At 53.2% G+C, this 27,597-nt stretch overlaps 1 protein-coding gene across 2 annotated transcripts; it reads left to right on the forward strand.

Moving 5' to 3' along the window:
- Nucleotides 1–3,048: 3,048 nt before the first annotated feature.
- TRAPPC13 (trafficking protein particle complex subunit 13) lies at nucleotides 3,049–26,259 on the forward strand. Of its 2 annotated transcripts, XM_061577448.1 has the most exons (13): nucleotides 3,049–3,112; nucleotides 11,919–11,987; nucleotides 12,185–12,284; nucleotides 13,007–13,091; nucleotides 15,311–15,441; nucleotides 16,439–16,511; nucleotides 16,775–16,819; nucleotides 18,334–18,351; nucleotides 20,654–20,793; nucleotides 23,299–23,494; nucleotides 24,192–24,292; nucleotides 24,910–25,057; nucleotides 26,053–26,258. In XM_061577448.1, the coding sequence occupies exons 1-13, from the start codon at nucleotides 3,070–3,072 to the stop codon at nucleotides 26,179–26,181; spliced, it is 1,278 nt and encodes a 425-aa protein (XP_061433432.1). In that variant the 5' UTR covers nucleotides 3,049–3,069; the 3' UTR covers nucleotides 26,182–26,258. The 2 variants fall into 2 exon arrangements, with proteins under 2 accessions (XP_061433432.1, XP_061433433.1); XM_061577449.1 differs by lacking the exon at nucleotides 18,334–18,351 and having other exon boundaries at nucleotides 26,053–26,259.
- Nucleotides 26,260–27,597: the final 1,338 nt, after the last annotated feature.

Below are 27,597 nucleotides of genomic sequence, written 5' to 3' on the forward strand. Positions count from 1 at the left end.
GGGGGTAGAACTCTGCATCGGAGGCCAGCGGTGTCGCGTTCTCCGCTCGGCGCCCAACCGAGCCCCCCCCCCCCCCTGCCTGAGTGGTCAGGGCGCAGGGGGGGGTGCATTGCAACGGAAGTTGTTTTGCAATGTAAGCATCCTGGACGTCCCTAAATTGCCTTCCTTCTCGTAAAGAGGAAAGATTGTGATGAGAAAGGTTTTTTGCTGTTGTCCGTCTCCCCTCTCCATCCCTCCCTCCCTCCCAGCCAAACGCGTGAGATGAACACACCCGGAAAACCACAACCGGCAGGGATGGCTGGGCATTTAATTGAGTGCAGTGCAGAACAATCCATTCTGGATTTTTGGCCAGAACACATCGCAATTCCGACAGATTACCTGCAAATTACTCAATTGGAATGACACGGCATGGACGTAGCTTTGTATGACGTATGTATATCTATATGGGACCTTTTCGCCAGTATCAAAAATGTGAAAAAATAGGAATATGGTTTTCCCTTTCTGGAAAAATAGAACAGGCGTCAAGATGTTCAAACACTAAATAGCTACTTTTTGCAAGGCATCATATGTGTGTTGAACGTCTTTCGCCACCGTATGTAGCCACCCAGAACCGGCCCTCGACCTTTGGGGGCCCTAAGCAAAATTTGGTTGGAGGCCCCTTTGATGTATGATTTTTTTCACCCACTAGTTAGCAGTGACTCTAGGGGGCCCTCTGCTGGCCACGGGGCCCTTTGCAATTGCAAGGGTCGCTTAGTGGCTGGGCCGGCTCTGTAGCCACCCGTGCTAATCCGAGGTGCAGGGGAAGGACAACAAACTAAACACAAAAAAACAAATGTACAACTACCTGCAAATATTCAATTGGAATTACACAAAGCAGCAACACCCCCCCCCCCCCCCCCACTGCTAAAGCCTAGCAGGACCCCTCCTTAAATAGTTGGTGATACTGACCTGGGTAAACAAGCGTAATAATTAGAATAACACCATAATTGATTACATTATTATATAATTATACAAGTATGGACGTATATTTGTATCATGCATGTATGTATGTATGTTGAACTTTTTTCGCACCGTAATAGCCAACCGTGCTAATTGGAGGTGCAGTGTTGAGTCCATGGCAGTGTTAGTCTATGGGCCGTATGTATGTACAATATGTTAAAACTTCTTACGCACCGTACGTAAGCCAACATTGATAATCGCTCATCCAGGCACTATCCAGGCTTAAACCGCCGCGCTTAGTTTCCGAAAGCTTCCGAGAGCTTAGAGAGGAGATCAGGCGCGATTTTGGTCCAAACACTGTGCATTTAAATAATAAAACATAATAACGACAACAGCCATTTAGAAACATGCGTCGAGGGGCCGTCCATAAAGACGTCACGCACCTGGGGGGGGGGGGTCAGACATTTGTGACGATGTGTGACGAGGCGGGGGGGGTTTGAGAGATGTGACGTCACATCAAAATGCGCAACTTTCAATAAATATAGACAACACGTTCTACTTAATTAAATAGACTTTGTAATAAATGTTTTCTCCTACAACATCAGAGTGCAGCGGCACATCAAACACGCACTACAATGACAATAGTTTAAAGCGATTTGAAGCACGTTTTATTTGGGGGGGGGGGGCAATGCTTTGTGACGTCATATTTGAGGGGGGGGGGGTCTGACTTTTTGTGACGCCGTGTGACGAGAGGGGGAGGGGGGGGGGTCAAAAATCGTCCAAAATCGCGTGACGTCATTTATGGACGGCCCCATAGATAATTTTGCTGCTATACATTTCCACATGATGGGCCACTTCGTTGAGCTACCATTTGCGATGGCCAGGTCGCTTCTGAACAAGTATAACCCGTAAAAACAAAGTTTTTCACTATAAATCCTTTATATGCGTGGCGGCTAGAGTCCTCTCGTCCTCTGGCTTGAGATGGCTGCCACCTATGGGTCAGATGATTGTCTGCCAGTATTAAGCAATTGGTAATTAAATATTTTATTTGTTTTCCCTAAACAGTGTAAAAGTTTTGAAAAAAAATTTCACGAACATTAATTGTCTCGCACAACGAGTCTCTGTGCAAAATGTCAGCTCGATTGGATCACGGGAAGTGGGTTAAAAAACGACCGAAAGATTTGCACGGTCGTAAGCAAGCACGCAAGCACGCAAGCAAGCGAACTTAATATAAAGGATTTAAAAAGCAGCTCAGAGCTCAATGGGCCTTACATGGTTAGACAAACATTGTTCAGTTTTGTTTGTGTATATTTGTAAATGTATTTGTTTAACCTTCCTATACTTTGCACTCCTATCGTGTTTTTTTATTGTTTGTTGCTGTAACCTTTCTGACCCCGTGCCCCTACTGCTGGACATCTGTGAAGAAAGAGCTTTATAGCTAATCGGATTCCCTCCTCCAGTCTAAATCAATATTCTGATATTGGGGGCTCCTTTGCTGCTACTACTGCTGATGATGACGAACAACGGTGATGCCGTGGTCACGTGACCGAGCCGGAACGGGGTCGAAGGTCAACGCAGCAACTTCAGCCACGGACCCCTGCAAAGTACTGTTGTAGGAAACAAATCACTTAAACAAAAACATTTAAATATGCAAATAAAACTAAAGCATTGTTTGTTGTTGCAACCTTTCTGACCCCGTGCCCCTATTGCTGAACATCTGTGAAAAATGAGCTTCGGATTATCTCCTCCAGTCTAAATCAATATTCTGATTATTCTTTGGTTCTTTCGGTAAAGTCACGTATAAAGATAAAATAATAAATTAAATAATTGCATACTACGACGTTTCGATTGCAACGTCGTAGTATGCTATTATTTAAATTTATTTTTATCTTTATACGTGACTTTTCGATTGCAACGTCGTAGTATGCTATTATTTAATTTATTATTTTATCTTTATACGTGACTTTACCGAGAGAACCAAAGAATAATTCCTGCAGTCACGAAAGCTCCAAAATTATCAATATTCTAATATTGGGAGGCTGTTTGGCACCGCTGATGATAACAAACAACGGCGATGACGTAGTCACGTGACCGAGCCGGAAGTGGGGGTCGAAGGTCAACGCAGAAGCAATGGATCCCGCACAGAAGATGGATCATCTTCTGGCGCTCAAAGGTGCGCGTCTTGCCTCTCTTCTCCAACTCTCTCGCTCAGACACACTCGGGCGAATGGGCGACGAGGCGGCTGCGACTCGATCGAGACGCGAACGTGGAGCGTTTCATTTAAAACAAAACTAAAATTAACTTAAATCGATCACTTTGGCGTCCCGGAAGGGTAGGCCCGAGTGGAGGCGCCCGGGAGGACGCCGCTTGCCTAGCGGCTCTGCCCGGTGTGTTGAGGGGGAGGAGGGGAGCGGGGTGGGGGGGGAGGTCCGGGGTAGAACTGGAGTCGGCTGTTTTTTTTAAATATAAAACATTAAACCGGTCCAGCTTCTTGGTTCTTTCGGTAAAGTCACGTAGAAGGGAAGTAATGTTTTACTTTTTATTATTTTATTACTTCCCTTCTACGTGACTTTACCGAAAGAACCAAGAAGATGAATCCCTTGCAGTCACGAAAGCTTTAAATCGAAAATTACACCGGTCGTGTTGGTGTTAATGAGTACGTGCGCTTAATGACGCATCATGCACTTTGTAAAGTTGGTGAGCGTTATCTTTCTAGATTTGAAGCTTTCGGTAAAGTAAAAAATCAAATAAAAAAAAATCTAATGTTTTATTTCTTTTTTACCTATGTGACTTTACCGAAAAAACCAAAGAGTTATGAGCGTTATCTTGTTTACACTTTTCTCCGGGATATTACAGACGCACTCCCACCCACCGTTACGTGTGCGAGATATACTACGAACTTCGTGGAACGAGTCTTGCAGTGGCATTAAACACGTACACGGTATGATGTATATTATTTACATTCACGGTATTTAGACCAAAATCACGCCCGAACTCCTGTCTAAGCTCTCGAGAGCTAAGCGGGGCAGGTTGAGTCTGGATAGTGCCTGGATGAACGATTCGCACGGCTGGCTTACGTACGGTGCGAAAGAAGTGCAACATGCTGTACATAAATACTGCACGTGCATACTGCCCATACATTCTGCACCTCCGGTTAGCACAGTTGGCTACGTACGGTGTGAAAGAAGTGCAACATGCTGTACATAAATACTGCACGTGCATACTGCCCATACATTCTGCACGTCCGGTTAGCACAGTTGGCTACGTACGGTGCGAAAGAAGTGCAACATGCTGTACATGCATACTGCCCATTAGAATAACACTGCCCATAGATTCTACACTGCACCTCCAATTAGCACGGTTGGGCTACGTAGGGTGCGAAAGAAGTTCAACACACTGTACATAGTTGGTAACTCGTGGCCCAGAGCCGCACACGGAACTGCTTCGTGACGTTTATTTCAGAATCGGAGTATTGTATTTATACTGCAGGAGGAATCCGATGAGCTATTAAGCTCTTTATCACAGATGTCCAGTTAGGGGGCACGGGGGTAAGAAAGTTGTCAAGGAGCCTCCCCACCCGTCTCATTCACCACATTGCATTTGAAGGCTCTTGAAATATTGAGATGTTATCATTTTTTACTAGTAGGAACCTCCTGGTTACACCAGCCCACAGGGGATTATTGTGTCCGTCCGTCGTGCAGGTAGGGGCTGGGTGGGGAGGGAGGGGCTGGGTGGGGAGGGGAGGGGCTGGGTGGGGAGGGTGGGGCTGGGCGGGCGGTGGGAGGGGTGGGGCTGGGTGGGGAGGGGCTGGTTATCGGCAAAGTTTTGAGCGTGAATGTCATTTTACAACATCGTTGCCTTGCTGTTGTCTGCCAGTCGAGTCACCCTTGAAAAAAAGAGATTCTTAGCTCAATGGGCTTTCATCATCATCATGCGTTGTGAGGTCAGCGTTGTTTCACAATTTGGTTCCGGCTCAGCATGACAGAGAGCCGGTGGGAAAAGCTGTGGCTCGGCTCTGATGTAACGATGGAAAAAGGGCACAAGGGCAGACGACCCTGCCGGGCTTTAATTTCTCAGTAGAATATGGGGGTGCCACGGTGGCTAGGAAATGTTAACTACCTCGCCTGGTATACAGGAGGTCGTGGGTTCGATCCCGACCCTGACGCCTGCTGTATATTTGGAATTAACATGTTCTCCCTATGGTTGCGTGGATTTTTCTTCGGGTCCTCTGGGTTTTCCCTCCACGTTTACAGTAATTTGGCTGCTAGAAATTTCCGCGTGATAATAAGCCATTTTGTTGAGCTATCATTTGTGGCCAGGTCGCTTCTGACAGAAAGCTGCACAGCTCATCAGGGTGGCCTTACCTGGTAAAATAAAAATAGTAGTAAATAGTAAAATTTTGTGCAGGGTCGCTCGTAATATATTGCAAGAGATTGCCGTTTGATTAGCGGCCGCATCCAAAGGGAGAGAGAATGGAAATCGTTGTTCTGGGTTCTGGGGTGTGGAAACATCTTCCCGTGTCGCTGACCTCGGACAAACCCGGCACGAAACGATGCTGCCCTCACCCCCACTCCTCTTGGCCACGACATCAAAGATCAAAGATCCCCCGTATAGCCTTAACAGACTGTAGGGGCAAGTGCTGTTAGCGAGCACCTATGAAGGCCGGAACGGTACACGAGGGGGTGGGTGGCCAGCGCCACGCCCGACCGCCACGACATGCACACACACACACTGTCGGCCGCTTTGTTTAAAAAAAAAACCAACGGCCGCGGGTTTTTAACGCAGAGAAGAGCCGCCTCGCGCCGTCCTCGACGCCCGACTCCCCGCCCTCTGAGCCCGGCCTGGAGGTGACGGTGCACGCGTGGAGTGGCCTCCCCGGGCTGCCGCGGCCGCCGGACAGCTCCTCCTTGCGCCGCGCCGAGGACACCCTGCGCGGCTTCCCGAGCAAAGAGGCCCTGCCGCGGTTCCGCCCCTGGTTTTGGGACCGCGGCCAAGGGGCACCGCGGGCAACGGCGAGGTTGCGGCCGCCGCCGTGGAGGCCCGAGCGCCGCCCACCCGCCGTGTTCATCGGGGGGGAAGGCTCACCGTCGCGGCGACGTGCGGAGGAGGAAGGGCGGGAAGAGGAGGATGAGAAGAAGAAGAAGAAGCAGGAGGAGGAGAAGGAAGCGGTGGCACTGGTGGGTCTCAGTCGCCGGGATGTGGGCTTTACGCGGACGTGGTGCGTGCCGGTGCCCGTGCCGAATTGTGGCGTTTCAACCACTGGGAGCCTCGCTGGCTTAGGCGGCGGTGGTGATGATGATGACGACGATGAAGAGGACACGGAGATGAAGCGGGTGCTAGAGCGGCTGGGCTTTGAGCCCGGCCAGCGCGTGCGCTGGGTACTGGGCTGGCAGAGTTTCAGCGGTGGTGGGGGTTTGGAGCGACTGGGACAAGGAGGCGAAGATGGGAAGGGGACGCTGACGGGTAATCCGGAGCGGGTGGGAAATTTGGGGAGGCATCCAGAATGGTCGCAAAAGCCAGCAGACAATCCAAGAGCACTGTCCGGTCAACACGAGCAAGCAGGAAAGTCCCAGGTTTATCTGGAGCGAACGGACGTGTCGGGACTTGATTTGCCACCAGCAGGGAAGTTGGAGGGGTGTCTGACGCAGGCGAGGAACCCGGCAGACAATCGAGAACCAAAGGCAACGCCCGAGAACAACCGAGAGCTCGTGGCAATATCCGGTTCGGAGCGAGCGAGACCTCTGATAGGCCGTCAGAAACGTGAGCGCGCGAGTAGTCCCGAGCGAGCGGGAGAGTGGGATAGGCGCGCGGAGCTTGTGGAGACCACGGATATCCCGGCGGCGGGCAACCTCAATTGCGTGGGGGTGCCGACGTGCAGCAGCCCGGTGCAAGAGCGGGAGTGGGAAGATGGGCACGGCGGGCGTGAGGCCGACGCCGAGCGGCGCGGGCGGGCGGCGCTGCGGGGCGCGTGGTCGCGGCTGTGCGGGGCGATGGCGCGAGGGGAGATGCGTGGGTGCCACGGGCGGCTGCGGGTCGACCCGCCCGAGCTGTGGATCTACTGCGACGCTGGCGCGGCTGCCGCGGCGGGGCGGCGCGCCAGGGCGCTGCTCGGCGCCACGGGCCCCACAGCCCTCGCCGTCTACACGCACGGGGTCGTCTTCGCCCGCCGTGGCGCGGGCGTTTCTCCTGCCGCTCCACCTCCGCGGTGACGGGGGCAGCTGTCGCCGTGAAGTAAAAAAAAAAAATTTGCGCCGGGCGACGCTGCAGAGAGAAATCGAGTGCAAACCCACCCAACCCCCAAACGTAATTACGATTTTCTTTTGTACGGCTGCTGATGTAGATGCAGAGCATCGACTACGATTTCACATTCAGGTGGTCCAAGTCAGACAGCTGCATCAGGAGTAGCGGAGTGGTAGCATATCATCGTTGCCGTGATGCCTCCTTCCTTATTTGTGGATCGGGGCATTGCGTCGTGATACGTTGTGTACGGTCTGTTCTGGATTGCCACAGTCGCACACCACCACTGGAGAGTTCTTAATTCTTCCATTTGTGCATCAGCTATCCGCATCTGCTGCCATGGTTTGTGCAGAGGATGCGGCTTTAGGTGTATCATGAGCAGCTTCGTGGAAGATCAAACCCAGGGGATCTTCCACGTTGAGTCTTGCACAAGGTGGTGTTTGTTTGCGAGTTCGTTTAAACTCCATTCAGCTCTACCAAGCTTCATCAGGGGTTGAATTTGCATTGTTTGAGGTTAAGCGCACGGGTAAACCCTTCGTAGTTAAAGCACAGTGCAACAGTCGCATATCCGACCGTTACAGATCCGTCTTCGCCGATTGACTGCCAACACCCGGTTGACTGCACGGCATAGCTGTCATTTTTCTATCGACGTTTTACAGATCCAGGCCATTTCGCATGCACTGTTGTGGTCTTAATCTCGCGTACATATTCGCTCACTTGTAAGGAACCGGAAAGAGAGGAAGACCGAACAGAGACTACAGCCTGACGCGGCTGTGCAGTGATGAGAAAAAGAAACTGCCATTATTTGGATACATGTAGGATGGACGACAACATGAAAATGAAAAGCGTGTTGGTGTTAGGAAAGGAACAGGATAGATGTGCTAATTGTTTTTTTACCCTTTTATCTGCCAACAAAACTGACACCTTTTTTACAAGGAGTCATGTTTGCATAGACCACAATACCTGCAGTCATAATGAAAAAAAACATAACTGATAATGTATGCACTGTCCTTGAAGTTGATTGGTCCACACCCGAGACAGCTTTCCTTAGAGCGGGTATGGACCAATCAACTTCAAGGACAGTGCATACATTATCAGAGTTATGGTTTTTTTCATTATGACTGCAGGTATTGTGGTCTATGCAAACATCACTCCTCGTAAAAAAGGTGTCAGTTTTGTTGGCAGATAAAAGGTTCAAAAACCAATTATCATTTTTTTTACTGGCAAATGAGGTACCAATGGTGAGGATAGATGTGGCCACTACTTGATGCATATTGCCACTACAAGACAGAGAGGAAAGCTGAAACAACAAAGGACAAAATGTGCAATAGCCACCTACTCCGGGCTATCTGCCCCATGCATCGTGATGATGATGATAATGTAAAGCTCGGTAGAGCATTTACTCTTTGCACTTATTTTTTTGTTATCCAGTAACTTATTTTTGCACGGTGGTGGTACTGTTGATTTTCTTGTATCGGTGTTCACATATTCACATTTTTTTCATGCAACGTCCTGTACTTGGGGTCCCCCAGGCAGTTGGATATGCAACATCGGACCGTAAATATCCGCACAGCGACGCCTCGTCGTTGAGCCTCAAGAACTCGTTGCGGGAGGCTCTTGCATCGGGGGATTGTTGGGCTCCCTTTCAATCACTTTTCTTTTAACGTGTAAGCTCATCGTGACCTCGGGAACTTTCGAAGTTTTAAATAATCTTGCGTCGTTGCGAATGTCACGCTTAATTTGTGGCTCTGGGCACAGTCCGGTCTTCTAGAACGCCGCGTGCTGTTGTTGTTACAACGCGACTTGAATAGAACGCGATGAATGTATTCGGGAACACAGTTTTGTTACAACGCGGATGCGAACTGGATGTGACGCGACCGAGCGAACGGAACTGCGTCGCGCGCGAGTAGGAACAAGCGTTCGTACGGCTGCCTCGGCGTAGCTTCACACAAGGCATTGAGATGCTGCTGGATTCTTCTAGATGCTTCTAGATGCTACCCACCACGTGTCTCGGCCTTTGTTAGGGCCCTGCGTTACGCGTCTCGCGCACCATCGCAGACTGTTTCTTTAACCCCTATATATTATTGCAACGCGATTTTTTCCATAGGAGAACACAAGACTGCAGATGTCACGGTTTGATATTTGTCGTCGCTGTTATTTTGCTCGTGTGCTGCAGTTTAGCGCAGTGGGGTTCTCAACCTTTTTCCTTTGCTACTGTTACCCCCCATTGTTGAGTTTTGTTTCAACCGAGTAACCCCCCCCCCCCTCCTTTTGCCTGACCCAACGTGGTGCTGAGAATTCCATGTACGAACAAATGTTTTCGTATGATAATAGGTTTTTCCCCTTTTTTTCTGGAAACAAAACAGCTGTGTTAAGATGTTAAAACACCAAACTGTAACCTTGTACAAGGAATCATGTCTGCATTAACCACAATACTTGTGGTCAGAATACAATTAAAAAACATACTCTGATAATATATTTTGTCCTTGAAACTGATTGGTCCACACCAGAGAGCTTTCTTTTGAGCCTCGTCTCAAACGGTGTTAGACCAGAGGACGCCTTTTGGCGAGGCTCAAAAGAAAGCTGCCTCTGGTGTTGACCAATCAGTTTAAAGGACAATGCATATATTATCAGAGTATGTTTTTTTTTACATTCTGACCACAAGCATTGTGGTTAATGCAGACATGATTCCTTGTAAAAGGTTTCAGTTTGGTGTTTTAACATCTTAACAGCTGTTTTGTTGCCAGACAAAAAAGGGGAAAAACTTATTATCATATTTTGGTACTGGCAAAGGAGGTCCCATCAATGTTTTCACTAGTTGTCTATTTTATCAGGTTTATCCTAACTAAGCTCGTAACTGCAAGCGAATAAGAAATCAACGGGACGCTCTGCATGCGTGACGTCATTCGTTCGCGCTCGCTGGTTACTCTTGGAGACCCGCGTTGTTAACCATCGGTGAGTTTAGAGAGGTCTTTTTTCTCGTTCTAGGTTACCCCATACGTATACGCATTTTATCGGAGCTAATTGATATCGGCAGGTTCATACGCGATTATTCACCGACTCACATTTTATAAATCGCCTCACGTAACTCCCAGGGACATTGCAACGTTACCTCCCCCCTCCTCCCCCGGTTGAGAACCGCTGTTTTCACATAAACCGAAACGCTCTGAACGGCTTCTCGAGGTTCAACCGATCTTTTAAATTCTCAGTGCTGGAATTTAGCCAAAATAAGTGCCAAACTAAGCACAAAAAGCAGTTCTAAAGAAATACGTTTGCAATCCAGATGTCTAAATGTAAATTATTGTCATCAATTCGCTGCACTTGAAAACCCAGATTAATCACAGGCGGTGGCTGGAACCAGGATTCGAACCCAGGTTCCCAGCGGTCCCGGCCAGTGGATAGATCATGGCTGACCATGACGACAATGATTGGCGGAAGCTCGAAGCTAATTTTCAACCTACCCACGCCTGGCTCATGTGATCTGCGTTGCGTCACATTTATTTTCTTGTCACGGTTAATGTTGAAGTTTTGGAAAAATTGACTGCCATGTGGTGCATGTTTTAAGTTGTTGTTGTGTTGTTAATGTTTAAGTTAAAATAAAAGTTTTACATTTTTTGATATCGGCGTTTTGTGATTTATTCTCGCACCTACAACTCACCACAGTAATTGCCTGAGACTCCAGTAGGGGATAGTGTCACTGCTGAGATTCCCACAGGAGAGAGTGTCTGGAGTGATCCCAGATGAGTGAGCGTGCATATGATGCCACACTGCCTCATTCTAGTCATCCATTCAAGCCCTGACCAAATACCAACTCCTGCTTTGCATCTGCAACATGGCTAAGGCTGTGGTATTTACGTGTGTATGTTGAACTTCTTTTGCACCGTACATAGCCAACTGCTAATTGGAGGTACGGGGGAAGACCAAGCTCTAGACCAGGGGTCGGCAACCTATGGCTCCGGAGCCGCATGCGGCTCTTTACAGGCTGCTTCTTGACGATATGTACAGTATGTACTCAGATGCATTGCAGCTCTTGAAATACTGAAATTTGTACCGAATTGGAAATAAATGGCTCTTCTTGTTATTTTGGTTGCCGACCCCTGCTATAGACAAAAAGCAGTTCTTAAGAAATTAGCTTTCGATCTAGATTAAAAAGTGCATAGCTCCAGCGGTTTCCTAATATCGGAAGGAAGAGCATTCCAGACGGCCGCAAAAAGCGCATCTGAAAGCGCGCGATCTGGGTGACCGTCTTCGTTCGATGGCTATTTTGGGCGCCAAGATGGCGAGATGTTAACTACCTCGCCTGGAATACAGGAGGTTGTGGGTTTGATCCTGACCCTGACACCTGTATATTTGGAGTTGTCATGTTCTCCCTGTGGTGGCCTGCATTTTTATTCGGGTGCTCCGGTTTTCCCCGCCACATATAGAAGCATGCGTCGAGAGTATTTGGCTGATGTACAGTTCCACGTGATAAGCCAATTCGTTGAGCTATCATTTGTGGCCAGGTCACTTCTGAAAAAAAATTGTAATATGTAGCTCAGTGGCTTTTATCTGGTAAAATAAAAAACAGTTTAGAGTTTTATCTTGAAGGAGTCTACGTGACAATCGATTCTTGCCGCTCACCTTCCCCCCTTATCTCCCCGCCGTCTCTCCCCTCTCTCTCTGTCTCTTTCCCTTCGTCCCTGCATCTGCCATCCGGACCCCAACCTGTGTCCCCCCCCCCCCCTCATCGTGCCCTTTTGCAGTGATGCGCCTCACCCGGCCGTCTCTGCACATCGCCCTTCCCGTTTCTTGCGAGGAGAGGGACCTAGCAGGTGAGTGTTGCGCTGATGAGAGGGGCATGCGACTGTCACGCTTGGATGGCATCTGACATTAGTTTTGTTGGTGTGCGTGCATGGCGGCCAGGCATGGTGCTGGCCAGCCTTCATCAGCGCTAATCGCAAAGCAGCACTTGCCCCGACAGACTGTTAAAGGCTATATGGGGGGTCTTTGTCTTTGTGTGTGTGTGTAGGGGGGCTGTTGGGACAGTGCCCCCCCGACCGTGCAGCGTTTGTAAGTGGGGGGGACTGCACGGTGCTGGGAGACATGCTGACTCTCCCACAGAACTTTGGGTAAGAATTCCCACAATCCCATTCTCGAGAACTAGATTAAAACAAACATTTTCCAGGGAAGGCCTACGTAGCTCTTTGTTTAGAAGCGACTTGGCTATCACAAATGACAGCTCAACGAAGTGACTTATCACCGTGCGGAAATGTATAGCAGGCAAATACTTCTAAACACGTTTACGCAAATGCTCTAAACTGTTATAAATTTCCACGTTATGATAAGTCGCTTTGTTGAGCTTTCATTCGTGAAAGCCAGGTCGCTTCTGAACAAGAGCTACATAGCTCATTGGGGCCTTGCCTGGTAAAATAAAACAAAATAGTAAATACATGTGTCCCTCTACAAAATTGTATTTATCAAGTATTTTAAACATCCCATCAGCAGGGCTGTCCATAGGTGGGTGCGGGGCTCCGCGGCAATCCGCACTAAACTGAACTGTTATTTTTTATTTCACCAGGCAAGGCACACTGATCGATAGAGCCCGTTTTCAAAATCAGAATATTTATTTAGACTGGAGAATCCGATGAGCTACGAAGCTCTTTTTCACATGTCCAGTAGGGGCTCGGTGTACAAACGTTAAAACAACAAAAGAGAGAGACCAGGCTGTGACAAACGATAGCTTATCGCCATCGCGTGGAAGTTTATTGCAGTAAAACTTGGTAGGTGTTGTCTAAACAGGTCTGTTAAAGGGCAACGCGTTTGGGGGGTGGGGATCTTTGTCTTTGTGCAGCAACATCTTCCTGGGAGAGACCTTCTCCAGCTACATCAGCGTGCACAACGACAGCAGCCAGCTGGTGCGCGACGTCTCCATCAAGGTGAGGGCCGTCGCCACCAGTCAATGTGTGTGCGCGTGTGTACGTGCGTGCATACGTAGAACTTCTTGTGCACCGTACGTAGCGACAGCTTGCTCGTCGGAGGTGCTGCGTTGAGTCTATGGGCAGTATATACATGTGTATGTAGAACTTCTTTAGCACCGTATGTAGCCAACCATGCTAATCGGAGGTTTGCAGCGTTGAGTCTATGGGCAGTGTGTATGTGTTTATGTAGAACTTCTTTCGCACCATACGTAGCCAATGGAGGTGCGGGGGAAAGATAAAACTGTGAACTATTTTTATTTTACCGGGTAAGGCTCTACTGAACTCTACAGCTCTTGATAATTGTTTTTTTACCCTTTTATCTGGCAACGAAACTGACACCTTTTTTTACAAGGAGTCATGTTTGCATAGACCACAATACCTGCAGTCATGATGCAAACAAAAAACATAACTCTGATAATTATGACTGCAGGTATTGTGGTCTATGCAAACATGACTCCTTGTAAAAAAAGGTGTCAGTTTTGTTGCCAGATAAAAGGGTAAAAAAACAATTATCATATTTTTTACTGGCAAATGAGGTTCCAATGGTATACAGCTCTTTTTCAGAAGCTACCTGGCCACAAATGGTAGCTCAACATCGTGTGGAAATCTATATCGGCCAAATACTCTTAACCGCACGTCGATTGTAAATGTGGAGGGAAAAACCGGAGGACCCGGAGGAGAATCCACGCGACCATCAGGGAGAACATGCAAACTCCAAACATACAGGAGTCGTCAGTTCTACAGAAATTAGTTTTTAATCTAGATGATTTAAAAGTGCACAGCTCCAGCGGCTTCCTAATGTCGGAAGGAAGAGCGTTCCAGACGGCCACAGAAGCGCATCTGAAAGCGCCGCGCGATGCAGCGACCGTCTTCGTTCTATGGCCGGCCAAAAGCCGCAGTTGTTGACAATGGCCGGAGTTTTCGCGATGGTTCATGCTCCTTGACGAAATCAGCCAGGTTTTGTGGTTCATTTGTGCAAACACTTTTGTGTGTGTAATGTGAGGATATATCTGGGTCGCTGACGGATCACAACTCGTCACTATGATTGGCTCTGCCGGTCCTGGTCCATAGCCAATGGGGGTAAGCCTAGGGGCGTGGCCCTGACGTAATAAAAAGGTGACAGCTGTAAGTAGAGGATTGGTTCTGCTGGCTTTAGCCACAGCCAATGGGGAGACAAGTCAGGGGCGTGGTCCCGGGAACCTACGGTGGAGTCTAGAAGATTCCATAGAGGCTAACCAGGATTGGTGGAAAGGTACCACGTGACCCGGGTATTAAATAGGGGTGGAGACGAACGACACGTGGTCAGAACTGGAACGAACGAAGGGAAGAGGCCACGCGAGAGCGGGGGTCCAGGCTGCCACGTGGCTACGCGCGTCTCTCTCTTTCTATCCCTCTCACGCTGTCTGTCAGCAGCGTGAAGGAGTGTTGTAATGAAAGACGAATACAGACCGGATTCCAGAAGTCGCTTCAACGACCTTTATTACACGCGTAACGAGTGGATCTATGCACGTTTAAATCTGGATTGAAAACTCGCATCTTTAGGACTGGCTTTTTTGTTGCGTGTAGTCTTGTCGGCCCTCCCCCCGCGCCTCTGACGGGCAACGGTTGGGCTCCGTACGGTGCGCACGTAGCGCTTTAGTCGGGCAGACCGTGCAACGGAGAGTTAACGCACTCTTAGGTTTTTTCGGTAAAGTCACGGAGCATGAACCACCCGATGGCGGAGACTTGTGTTGCCTCCGAAACGTCGTGGTTTATTATTTTATTTTATTTCTATTATTTTAGTAAAATTTGTAATTTTATTTTTTACCTACGTGACTTTACTCGAAAAAAACAAGATCCAGGATGGTCATGTCTATGCGCCGCTTCTCGGTGGCAGCCCCAACAGTCCGGAGCACCATCCCTCTGCACATTCGCAGCATCACCTCAATCGCCTCCTTCAAGAGACACTTAAAAACTCACCTCTACAATCGTGCTTTTGAGCGACTCTGAGCTTGGCTCCGCGCCTCTGAGTTGCGGTCACTACGTCTGCAAATTTGCGCGCGTTACAAATTGAACTATTATTAGTATGAATCCTCGCAGTCACGAAAACGTCAAATCTAGGAGAGTTAACGGTTTTGCTGTGCGCCCCCCCCCGCCCCCCCCCTCCGTACCCCCCCCTCCCCCCCCCGCTGTTTGAGGCCGACCTGCAGACGAGCAGCCAGAGGCTGAACCTGTCGGGGGGCTCGACGCCCCCCGCCGCCGAGCTGCATCCGGACAGCTGCATCGACGACGTCATCCACCACGAGGTCAAGGAGCTGGGAACTCACATGTGAGACAAATGCAAAGGGTCCCCCCCCCGCCGTGTAGCCTCAACATACTGTGGGGCAAGTGCCTGTTCGCGAGCAGCGACACCTATGAAGGCCGGCACGGCCTACACGAGGGGGTGGGTGGCGAGCACCACGCCCAGCCGCCTTTGTCTCCATAGTGGCGATGTTTACACACCGCACCAGGTACTCATTTCAGGCTGAGGCGACCTAGGGCAGGCCCAGGTTCGTTTCAGATAATCGTCACCGGTGTTGGTGTGGCCTAAAAGTGGCCTAAAATACAATGTTTCGCTCCGGATGATGTTTTGATTTAGTGTGCTGATCTTAAATGTGCATTGAAAAATGTTGACACTCCGACTGATGCTCCTGCTGTTGTGAAGTGACTTATGCAGCCAGCTATGGCTGCAGGGTTTGGTGGTACATGTTGTTTACGTCGTTTATTGTGAAAATTCGGTCACAGTTCCTATGATCACTGTTTCATTGCTTATGGCTTTATTTTGGTGATTTTCGAAAAGTTTTTGGTTTTGCCATGTTTGTTTGTTGTAGTACAGAGTTAGACTGATGGCCTTAATCTAAGTTGTCTTGTGGTTGTTGTTGTTTGACTTGAATCCCACTGGGATTTTTGCACACAGTGTTGGTGTACGGTGCTTTTTCTGCAATATTTTGCTGTCTTTACTTGGATTTTCTGTTTGCACTTAGTCACTTTAAGATGTTTTCTTGTTCATGTTTTTGTTTTTTGTTTGTTGCGGTTGCACCCGATTCAAGAGCCGAATGGCTCACAGGGCTATACCTAATGAATGAAACTTGAAATTTGAAAACTTGGTGGCCGTGAGCGGGAATCGAACTCGGGTCGCCGGGTTCGTGGTGCAGTGCGCGAACCGCTCTGCAGCGTTCTACGTGACAGCAGACACATGCACGTACAGGCATGCGCGCACCAGGCGTGTTATCCCGCCACCCCATGTGGTTCAATCACCGCCCTCCCCTCGGCTTTTCCCGTCACAGCCTCGTGTGCGCCGTCAGCTACGCCACGCAGAGCGCGGAGAAGCTCTACTTCCGAAAGTTTTTCAAATTCCAGGTGAGCATCGCACTTCCGCCAAACCCCCTACCTCCCCCCCCATCTTTTCCCTCTCCATTCGCGGTCACTGAGAAGTTGATTTTCAGAAGCGGTTCTTTGATATCCGCTTCCGGCGGGGCCATTCTCTTAACACACGGGGGGCTGTGCCCCCTCCCGCCCCCCGCTAGCACGATCGCGATTGAAATCTGCGACAAAGAAAAAAATAAAAACTTTTAAGTTCTTGCGACGTAAAATCGTTCAACTTTCATTTTTTTCCGCCGCAGGTGTTGAAGCCTCTCGAAGTCAAGACAAAGTTCTACAACGCCGAGGTAAGGCCCCACCGAGCCGTATCGCTCTCTTTCAGAAGCAACCCGGCCATCACAGAACGATAGCCCGACGAAGTGGTTTATCATCGACGTCGCGTGGACATTTATAGCAGCCAAATAACTCTTTAACATGCATGACATCCAGTCTAAATGTGGAGGGAAAAACCGTGAGGAGCCGGAGAAAAATCCACGGGGTCACGGGGGGAGAGAGAGAGAGACACACACACAAACTTCAAATATACAGCAGCAGGCATCGTCAGGGTCGGGATCGAACCCACGACCTCCTGTATACCAGGCGAGGGAGTTAACATCTCATAGCCACCGTGATGATGATGAGAGAGAGACACACACAAACTTCAAATATACAGCAGCAGGCGTCAGGGTCAGGATCAAACCCACGACCTCCTGCGTACCCGGCGAGGTAGTTAACATCTCATAGCCACCGTGATGATGATGATGAGAGAGAGAGACACACACAAACTCCAAATATACAGCAGGCGTCAGGGTCAGGATCGAACCCACGACCTCCTGTAGACCAGGCGAGGGAGTTAACACCTCACCACCACGGTGTGGCTGCCATGACCGATCCTGAGGTTGTTTGCGGTCAGGACTCAGACTCGGGGATTCCGTAGCGCTGTGCGCTAACCACTACCACCAGCCCTCCGTGCCCCAAGTATCAAATATGTTTGGTATGAAATCCAAAGTCGTCGCTATACGTGATTGGATAATGCATGTTATGATTTTGTTGTTGTTGTTGTGTTCCCGTAATGCCCTGTGTGACTTTGTAGGCTGTGCATTCTCGGTTGTGTTGTTTGGTTTAATTTTGCTCATTGTAACCGCTTGAATTTTATTTTTCTCATTCCCCACCCTCATTCCCTCCCTCCCACCCCCACCCCTCTCTCCCTGTGAATCCCCCCCCACCGCACCCCTCCCAACACCACCTGTGCCTCTCACAATTTTTCCAACATTTCCTCTCCTCTTTTATCCACTCCCCATCCCTCTCTTTCTCTGTCTGTGCCTCTTTCTGGATCTCTCTCTTTGTCCGACTGCCAATCTCCCTACGTTTCTCTATATCTCTCGGCATTTCTTTCCGCATGTCTCCCTCTGCTTCTGTTAATTTCCCTATGTCTCTCTCTCTGCATCTCTCTCTCTCTCTCCTACTCCCCGTGTCTCTCTGTCTATCTCTCTGCCTGTCCGTCTACGATCCTCTCTGTGTGTCTTTGGCTTTACACTCGATCTCCCACGGTCTACTTCATCTGTCTCCTTCGTCACGCGCCTGTTTGACACTTTCTCCATGTCTCTTCCACTTCGTCGGTCTCTTCTACAATTCTGTCCGTCTCGCTCTCTGTGTTTGCCTTGGGCCCCTTGCCTCTATCTCTCGACGTCTCTCGTCCGTGTCCGTCCACGTTCCTGTCCGCTTCACTGTCTCCGTCTGCGACTTGCTGTCTGTATCTGCGACTCTGTCTCTCCCCATACCCCACCCACCCACCGAACCCACCCACCCTCCATCCCTGTAGGACGAACTCAGTGCAGTGGTAACATCCTCCACCCTCCCCCGCATTGTCCACCCCCCTGCTTATCTCTACCCTTGGGTTTGATGACCCCGGCGGTGCCACCCACCCCACCCCCCGCTTCCCCCCCCCTACCCGCCACCGCCTTCAGCCTAACCGCAACGCCGGATGCTGCCCCCCCACTAACCCCAATCCCCCGCCGCGGGTTTTTTACCGTTTCACCGTAGCCGCGCGGGGGCCACGTGCCGTTTGCGTCACCGTGACCTTCTGCGTGCGCTGCTGCTGCTGGTGGTGGTGGTGGCGGTGGCTCTCTGCGAACCCTGCGTGTGTGCGTGCGTGTGTGTGTGCGTGTGTGCGTGCGTGTGTGTGTGCGTGTGTGTATGCGTGCGTGTGTGCGTGGGGAGCGGTAGCGTAACGGCGGTTAGCGCGCTGCGCTACGAACCCGGCTATGGCCCATGTTGGATTCCCGCTCACGGCTCAACACCAGTGACGATTGTCTGAACCGACTCTGGGCCTCCCCTAGGTCGACTCAGCCTTAAACAAGTGCCTGATGCAGTGTGTAAACATCGTCACTGGGGAGACAAAGGCGGGCGGGCGGGTGTGGTGCTGGCCACCCACCCCCTCGTGTGCCGTGCCGGCCTTCATAGGTGTTCGCTAACAGCACTTGCCCCAACACTCTAAGGGATGTACGGGGGATCTTTGTCTTTGTGTGTGTGTCTCAAGACACGTGCTGTCGCGTTGACATTCTGCACTCTGCATGGCGCCCCCCCTCCCCCCCGGCGGCGGCCCCCCCCCCGCCCCCCCCCACCGTCCAGCGTCAGCCCCCCCTGCTCCCCCCGGTTTACCCTCACCTACCCCACACCCCCCGGGTTTGTAGTGCAGCAGCACTGCCCGCTGCTATAACCGCTACACTACCACACTGCTGCCAACGCGGCAGCAGCAGCGGTAGAATCATCGGGGCAGCGGTAGAATCATCGGGGCAGCGGTAGAATCATCGGGGCAGCGGTAGAATCATCGCAGCAGCGGTAGAATCATCACAGCAGCAGACTCTCTGGGCTCCGTGGACCAGGAGGCTCCTGTGCGGCTCGCTGCCGTAGCTCCGCCGATGAAGTCGTCTTCCAGTTTCCCCCACTTGGGTGCTTTGGGGCTTTCGATTCAATCCTCAACGGGGGCGGGGGGGAGGGCGAGTTGCGCCGATCGCTTTTGCTCTTCTCCGCAACCACCGCAACCACCGCCACCACCACTACCACAGCTGCCACCGCTGCCACCGCTGCCACCACCACTGTCGCTGCCACCGCTACTACCGCCGCCGCCACTACCACCACCGCCACCACCATCGCCACAGCTGCCCCTGCTGCCACCGTCACCATCACCGCTGCCACCACTGCCACCGCTACTACCGCTGCCGCCACTACCACCACCGTCACCACCATGGCCACAGCCGCCGCTTTGCCGTAGTTTTAATTGACGGCAGCAGGGGGTGCCATTGGAGTGCCTCGCGGCTGGTGGGATTGGGGGGGGGTCGCCTGCCGTCCATCGGTTGAAGTGGTGGGTGGCCGTGAGCGACACATGCGCCTCTGTGTGTGTTGTATGCGTGATGTGTGAGGTGTGTGTATGTTACGTGTGTATGTTACGTGTGTGTGAAATTTCTGTGTGCGTGATGTGTGAGATGTGTATGTTACGTCTGTGTGAGATTTCTCTGTGTGTGTGATGTGTGCGTGATGTGTGAGGTGTGTGTATGTTACGTGTGTGTGTGTGAGATTTCTGTGTGTGTGTGATGTTTGTGTGTGATAAGTGCGTGAGATATCTGTGTGATGTCTGTTATATCTGTGTGTGTGTGTGCGCATGTGTGATTTCTGTGTGTGAGATATCCGTGTGGTTAATCCGTGTGTGTGTGTGATGTCTCTGTGTGAGGTTGCGTGTTTGTGAGATATTGTGTATGATGTGTATTTTACGTCTGGGTGTGAAGAATGCGTGCGAGATATGTGTGCACGTGTGTTTGTTGTTGTTGTGTAGCTGTTTATAACTATGCTTCTGTTTATGCACATGTCTCTGTGTGCCCTGCGCTTGTCTGTGTAGTGTGTGCGCACTGCGCACTGCGCACGTGTCTGTGCGCTGCACAAGTTTCTGTGTTGGTGTGTGCTGCGCGTGTGTCCATTGCGCGCGTTTCTGTGTGTGAGCGTTGTGCGCGTGTCTGCGTGCTGCAAATGTCTCTGTGTTTGTTTACTTTCGTATCGGTGCGCGCGTGCGCCCCCCCCCCCCCCCCCCACAATTCACCATCTTCCTCCTGATCCCCCTGCCCCCCCCCCCGCCGCCGTGCGTGCAGTGCGAGGAGGTCTTCCTGGAGGCCCAGATCCAGAACATCACGTCGTCGCCGATGTGCGTGGAGCGCGTGTGGCTGGAGCCGTCTCCGCTGTACGCCGTCGCGCCCCTCAACGCGGTCGTGGACACCGACCCCGCATCACGGTAACCTCCCCACCGCTCCTCCACCCTCCACCTCCCCCACCGCTCCTCCACCCTCCACCTCCCCCACTGCTCCTCCACCCTCCACCTCCCCCACCGCTCCTCCACCCTCCACCTCCCCCACCGCTCCTCCACCCTCCACCTCCCCCACCGCTCCTCCACCCTCCACCTCCCCCACCGCTCCTCCACCCTCCACCTCCCCCACCGCTCCTCCACCCTCTACCTCCCCCACTGCTCCTCCACCCTCCACCTCCCCCACTGCTCCTCCACCCTCCACCTCCCCCACCGCTCCTCCACCCTCCACCTCCCCCACCGCTCCTCCTCCCTCCACCTCCCCCACCGCTCCTCCACCCTCCAGCTCCCCCACCGCTCCTCCACCCTCCACCTCCCCCACCGCTCCTCCACCCTCCCCCTCCCCCACCGCTCCTCCTCCCTCCAACTCCCCCACCGCTCCTCCACCCTCCACCTCCCCCACCGCTCCTCCACCCTCCAGCTCCCCCACCGCTCCTCCACCCTCCACCTCCCCCACCGCTCCTCCACCCTCCACCTCCCCCACCGCTCCTCCACCCTCCACCTCCCACACCGCTCCTCCACCCTCCACCTCCCCCACCGCTCCTTCACCCTCCATCTCCCCCACCGCTCCTCCACCCTCCACCTCCCCCACCGCTCCTCCACCCTCCACCTCCCCCACCGCTCCTCCACCCTCCACCTCCCCCACCGCTCCTCCACCCTCTACCTCCCCCACCGCTCCTCCACCCTCTACCTCCCCCACTGCTCCTCCACCCTCTACCTCCCCACCGCTCCTCCACCCTCCACCTCCCCCACCGCTCCTCCACCCTCCACCTCCCCCACCGCTCCTCCACCCTCCACCTCCCCCACCGCTCCTCCACCCTCTAACCTCCCCCACCGCTCCTCCACCCTCCACCTCCCCCACCGCTCCTCCACCCTCCCCTCCCCACCGCTCCTCCACCCTCCAGCCCCCCCCGCTCCTCCACCCTCCAGCTCCCCCACCGCTCCTCCACCCTCCACCTCCCCCACCGCTCCTCCACCCTCCACCTCCCCCACCGCTCCTCCACCCTCCACCTCCCCCACCGCTCCTCCACCCTCCACCTCCCCCACCGCTCCTCCACCCTCCACCTCCCCCACCGCTCCTCCACCCTCCACCTCCCCCACCGCTCCTCCACCCTCCAGCTCCCCCACCGCTCCTCCACCCTCCACCTCCCCCACCGCTCCTCCACCCTCCACCTCCCCCACCGCTCCTCCACCCTCCACCTCCCCCACCGCTCCTCCACCCTCCACCTCCCCCACCGCTCCTTCACCCTCCATCTCCCCCACCGCTCCTCCACCCTCCACCTCCCCCACCGCTCCTCCACCCTCCACCTCCCCCACCGCTCCTCCACCCTCCACCTCCCCCACTGCTCCACCACCCTCCACCCCCCACCGCTCCTCCACCTCCCTCACCGCTCCTCCACCCTCCACCTCCCCCACCGCTCCTCCACCCTCCACCTCCCCCACCGCTCCTCCACCGCTCCTCCACCCTCTCCCTCCTCCACCGCTCCTCCACCCTCTCCCTCCCCCACCGCTCCTCCACCCTCCACCTCCTCCAACACTCCTCCACCCTCCACCTCCCCCACCGCTCCTCCACCCTCCACCCTCCCCCACCGCTCCTCCACCCTCCACCCTCCCCCACCGCTCCTCCACCCTCCACCTCCCCCACCGCTCCTCCTCCCTCCACCTCCCCCACCGCTCCTCCACCCTCTACCTCCCCCACCGCTCCTCCACCCTCTACCTCCCCCACCGCTCCTCCACCCTCCACCTCCCCCACCGCTCCTCCACCCTCCACCTCCCCCACCGCTCCTCCACCCTCTGCCTCCCCTTGAATCTTTATTCGCGGTCTCGAAGGATGACATATAGTCTGTGACAGACTGTTGGGCAAGTGCAGTGGTTAGCGCGCTGCGCAACGAACCCGTAGTTCCAAGTTCGATATCCCGCTCACGGCCACTAACACCGGTGACGATTATCTGAACCGGTCCTGGGCCTCCCCTAGGTCGACTCAAATGAGTAGCTGATGCGGTGTGTCGTAAACAATCGCCACTGGGGAGACAAAGGTGGTCGGGCGCGGTGCTGGCCACCCACCCCCCTCGTGTGCAGTGCCGGCCTTCACAGGTGCTGCTCGCTCACAGCACTTGCCCCGACAGTCTGTTTAGGCTCCACGGGGGGATCTTTGGTGGTGGTGCGTATGTACGTACAATGACATTTTTCTGCACCGTACATAGCCAACCAGTGCTGATGGGATGGTGCAAATGTAACAAATGTCTCTTACCACCCACCACCACCACCCACCCACCCAACACTACCACCCACCCACTGCTACCACCCACCACTACCACCCACCACTACCACCCACCACCCCGCACCACCACCACGCCCCACCACCACGCCCCACCAATCTCCACCACCTACCACCCACCCACCACCACCACCCACCCATTGCCACCACCGCGCCAGGCTGTCGGAGGGGCGCTACCTGGGCCCCGGCGAGACGCGGCAGTTCCTGTACCGGCTGCGCGCCCGCCCCGACGTGGCGGAGAAGGCGGGCGCCGGCGGCCTGCGCGGGGTCACCCACATCGGCAAGATGGACATCGTGTGGCGGACCAACCTGGGCGAGCGAGGCAGGCTGCAGACCAGCCAGCTGCAGCGCGTGGTGCGTGTTGGGGGTGGAGGGGGGTGAGGGCGGGGGTGGAGATAGTGGGAAGGAGGTAGGGGAGGAGGCTGAGAGAGAGAGGAGGGGGGAGGTGGTAAGGTTGATGCCACGATGTTGGCGTTGGTGATGTTGGCGATGGTGATGTTGATGATGGTGATGATGTTGATGTGGGTGAAGTGGTGTTGATGTTGGTGATGGGGTTGGGAGGGGAGGAGGTGGAGATAGTGGGAGGGAGGTAGGGGAGGAGGCTGAGAGAGAGAGGAGGGGGAGGGAGGGGTAGGAGGTGGTAAGGTTGATGCCATGATGTTGGTGATGTTGGCGATGGTGATGTTGATGTTGATGATGGTGATGGTGATGATGATGTGGGTGAAGTGGTGTTGATGTTGGTGATGGTGGTGATGTTGATGTTGGTGATGTCGATGTTGGTGATGTCGATGGTGTTGATGATGTTGATGATGTTGATGGTGTTGATGATGTTGATGGCGTTGATGATGATGGTGGCGATGTGGTGTTAATGATGTTGGTAATGTTTGTGTAGTGGTGTTGATGTTGGTGATGTTGTTGATGGTGATGTCGATGGTGATGGTGTTCATGATGATGTTGGTGATTTGGTGATGTTGGTGAAGTCGTGTTAATGTTGGTGATGTGTTGATGTTGATGATGGTGGCGGTGGTGATGTGTGTGTCCGTGACTGCAGGCCCCGGGCTACGGGGACGTGCGCTTAGAGATTGAGACGATCCCTGACATGGCCCACCTGGAAGAGCCCTTCACGGTGGCCTTCAAAATCACCAACTGCAGGTGGTGGCATCATCATCATCACCATCGTCAACATCACCACCATCGTCAACATCACCACCGCCGTCATCATCATCGTCATCGTCAGTAGCATCGTCGTTATCGTCATTAGCATCAGCATCCTCGTCAGCATCATCAGGGGCATCAACATTGTCATCAGCATCATCAGTATCATCATCATTATCATCAGATCATCGTCAGGAGTGATTATGACGACGACGACCACGACGATGATGATGACGAAGACGATGATTATGATGATTATAAGGATGACGAAGATTATGACGACGATGACGATGATGATGACGACGATAACAATGATGACGACGACGATAACGATAATGACGACAATGACAACAATGATGACGACAATGATGATGATGACGACGATGATGATGATGATGACGACGATGACGACGATGATGATGACGATGATGACGACAACGACGACGACGACGATGATGACGATGATGACGACGACGACGATGATGACGACGGTAATGACGACGATGATGATGACGACGACAATGATGACGCCAATGATGACGATGATGATGATGATGACGACGACGATGATGATGACGACAATAATGACGTCGTCGGCGTTGTCGTTGGCGCAGCGAGCGCACCATGGACCTCCGTCTGGAGCTGCGCAGCTCGGACGCCCTCTGCTGGTGCGGCCTCCTCGCCAGGGACCTGGGCCGCCTGCCCAGCGCCTCGTCCCGCCAAGCGGCGCTCATGCTGCTGCCGGCCATGCCCGGCCTGCAGGTGAGGAGGGAGGGGCGTGTAGAGGGGGGGTGGGGGGGTTCGTCAGCCTTGCCCAGTCTTGTTCAGCCTGCAGGTGAGGGAGGGGGGTGTGGAGGGGGGGATCGGGGGGTTCGTCAGCCTTGCCCAACCTTGCCCAGCCATGCCCGGCCTGCAGGTGAGGAGGGAGGGGGGGTGTGGAGGGGAGGTCGGGGGTTCGTTAGCCTTGCCCAACCTTGCCCAGCCATGCCCGGCCTGCAGGTTAGAGGGCCGCCAAGCGGCGCTCATGTCAACATCACCACCATCGTCAACATCACCACCGCCGTCATCATCATCATCGTCAGTAGCATCGTCGTTATCGTCATTAGCATCAGCATCCTCGTCAGCATCATCAGGGGTATCAACATTGTCATCAGCATCATCAGTAACATCATCATTATCATCAGATCATCGTCGGGAGTGATTATGACGACGATGACGACGACGACCACGACGATGATGATAACGAAGACGATGATTATGATAATGATAAGGATGACGAAGATGCAGGTGAAGGGGGTGGGGGGTAGTTGGGGGGGGGGGGGACGGGTGGGGGGTGGGGCTCGCCCCACCCGCAAAGAACACTTTCCCAGTTCGAGTAGCTGTGTGACGTTCCGCTGGCGATTACAACAGCAGCAGCAACAACAACATCAACCAGCCTCATCGGGGCGGGGGGGCGGGGTGCGATTGCCAGAATTTCTCTTTTTGATTCTTTCGGTAAAGTCACGTAGAAGGGAAATAATAAAATAATAAAAATTAAACAGTAAAATACAATTCTCACGACGTTTCGGCCACAACGCAAGCAGCCGTCCTCAGGTGAAGATCAGGGCTGTCGGAAAGACAGCGTCTGAAGAAGATGAATCCCTGCAGTCACGAAAGCTTTAAATCGAAATTTGCCAGAATTTGTCTCACAATTGACTGCTTCTTTGCCCCCCCCCATCCCTCCCATCACCCCCCCCCCCACCCCCCTCCACTGGCAGAGCGTGTCTGGAATCCGGCTGACGGACACGTTCCTCAAGAGGACCTATGAGTTCGACGACGTAGCCCAGGTGCTGGTGCTGTCGGAGGAGGACGAAGAGGAGGAGGAGGAGGTGGCGGTGGCGTTGTAGATGGGGAGACGGTGGAGGTGGAGGAGGTGGCCGCGTTGCAAACAGGGGACGGAAGAGAGGAGGAGGAGGAGGAGAGGAGAAGAGGTGGCGGAGGCGGGGGCGGCGTCGGCGGCGTCGGCGACGTCGTAGACGGGGGACGGGGGAGGAGGAGGTGGTGGCGGAGGAGGTGCCGACATCGTAGACGGGGGAGGAGAGGAGGAGGATGAGGAGAAGGGGGGGGCTGCCCCGCCCGCCCCCCCCCCACACCTCCACCCAACCCCATTCTGTCTCACCCTGACCCCCCCCGTTCCTGGGGGGGAGTCAGGAACGTCCGCGGCGTTCGCCAGGCCTCTGCGGCCATCGTTGTCGTCGTCGTCGTCGATGATCTTCAAATCAATCACCTCCCCACTCCCCCCTTGAGAGAAACTCGTCAACAAACTTTTCCTCCGCTGGCGTCGTCCGGGGCCTTGAGGCGGCGTGGGCCACGCCTGAACCAAAACAATACGTTCTTAGTTGTTTATTTTTTGACCAGCTAAGGAAAGGGGGGCCCCCCCCCCACCCATGAGCTGTGTGTATAGTTATTTTTTTTTTCCCAGAAACGACCTGGCTATCGGAGACAATAGCTCAACGACGAAGTGGGCTTATCGTCGTCGTCGTGTGGAAATTTGGAGCGGCGGCAAATGACTCTCTGAGCACGTGTGACGTCGATTCTAAATGCGGGGGCAGGGAGAAAGACAAAAGAAAGAAAACTTCGAGGACCCGGAGAAGATAAATCCACGCGACTACAGGGAGAGAGAGAGAGACGCGCAAACTCCAAATATACAGCAGCAGGCGTCGTCAGGGTCTGAATCGAAGCCCCCGACGTCCTGCATACCTGGCGAGGTAGTTAACATCTCCTAGCCACCGTGATGATGATGAGAGATAGAGAGAGACACGCAAATCTACAGCAGGCGTCGTCAGGGTCAGGATCGAAGCCACGATCTCCTGCAAACCTGGCGAGGTAGTTAACATCTCCTAGCCACCGTGATGATGATGAGAGAGAGAGAGACACGCAAATTCCAAATATGCAGCAGGCGTCGTCAGGGTCTGGATCGAAGCCACGACCTCCTGCATACCGGGCGAGGTAGTTAATATCTCCTAGCCACCGTGATGATGATGATGAGAGAGAGAGAGACACGCAAATCTACAGCAGGCGTCGTCCGGGTCTGGATCGAAGCCACGACCTCCTGCATACCTGGCGAGGTGGTCAACATCTTCGAGCCACCGTGATGATGATGAGAGAGAGACACGCAAATCTACAGAAGGCGTCGTCCGAGTCGGGATCGAAGCCACGACCTCCTGCATACCTGGCAAGGTAGGTCAACATCTCCGAGCCACCGTGGCGCCCCACTTGACGAGTAGCCGACGGCGACGGTGAGCGAGAGGGGAGAGAGATGC

The sequence above is a fragment of the Lethenteron reissneri genome, chromosome 64 (assembly GCF_015708825.2).
Source record: "Lethenteron reissneri isolate LAM-NWPU_2019-01 chromosome 64, ASM1570882v1, whole genome shotgun sequence".
Lineage (NCBI taxonomy): Eukaryota > Metazoa > Chordata > Hyperoartia > Petromyzontiformes > Petromyzontidae > Lethenteron > Lethenteron reissneri.

What these genes read in the sequence shown, in the direction of transcription:
- TRAPPC13 (XM_061577448.1), top strand. Translation starts at nt 3,070, where the DNA reads ATGGATCCCGCACAGAAGATGGATCATCTTCTGGCGCTCAAAG. An exon ending in AAGGAGCTGGGAACTCACAT is followed by an intron (nt 15,442 to 16,438) that starts GTGAGACAAATG and finishes TTCCCGTCACAG; the next exon opens with CCTCGTGTGCGCCGTCAGCT. An exon ending in GACACCGACCCCGCATCACG is followed by an intron (nt 20,794 to 23,298) that starts GTAACCTCCCCA and finishes CCACCGCGCCAG; the next exon opens with GCTGTCGGAGGGGCGCTACC.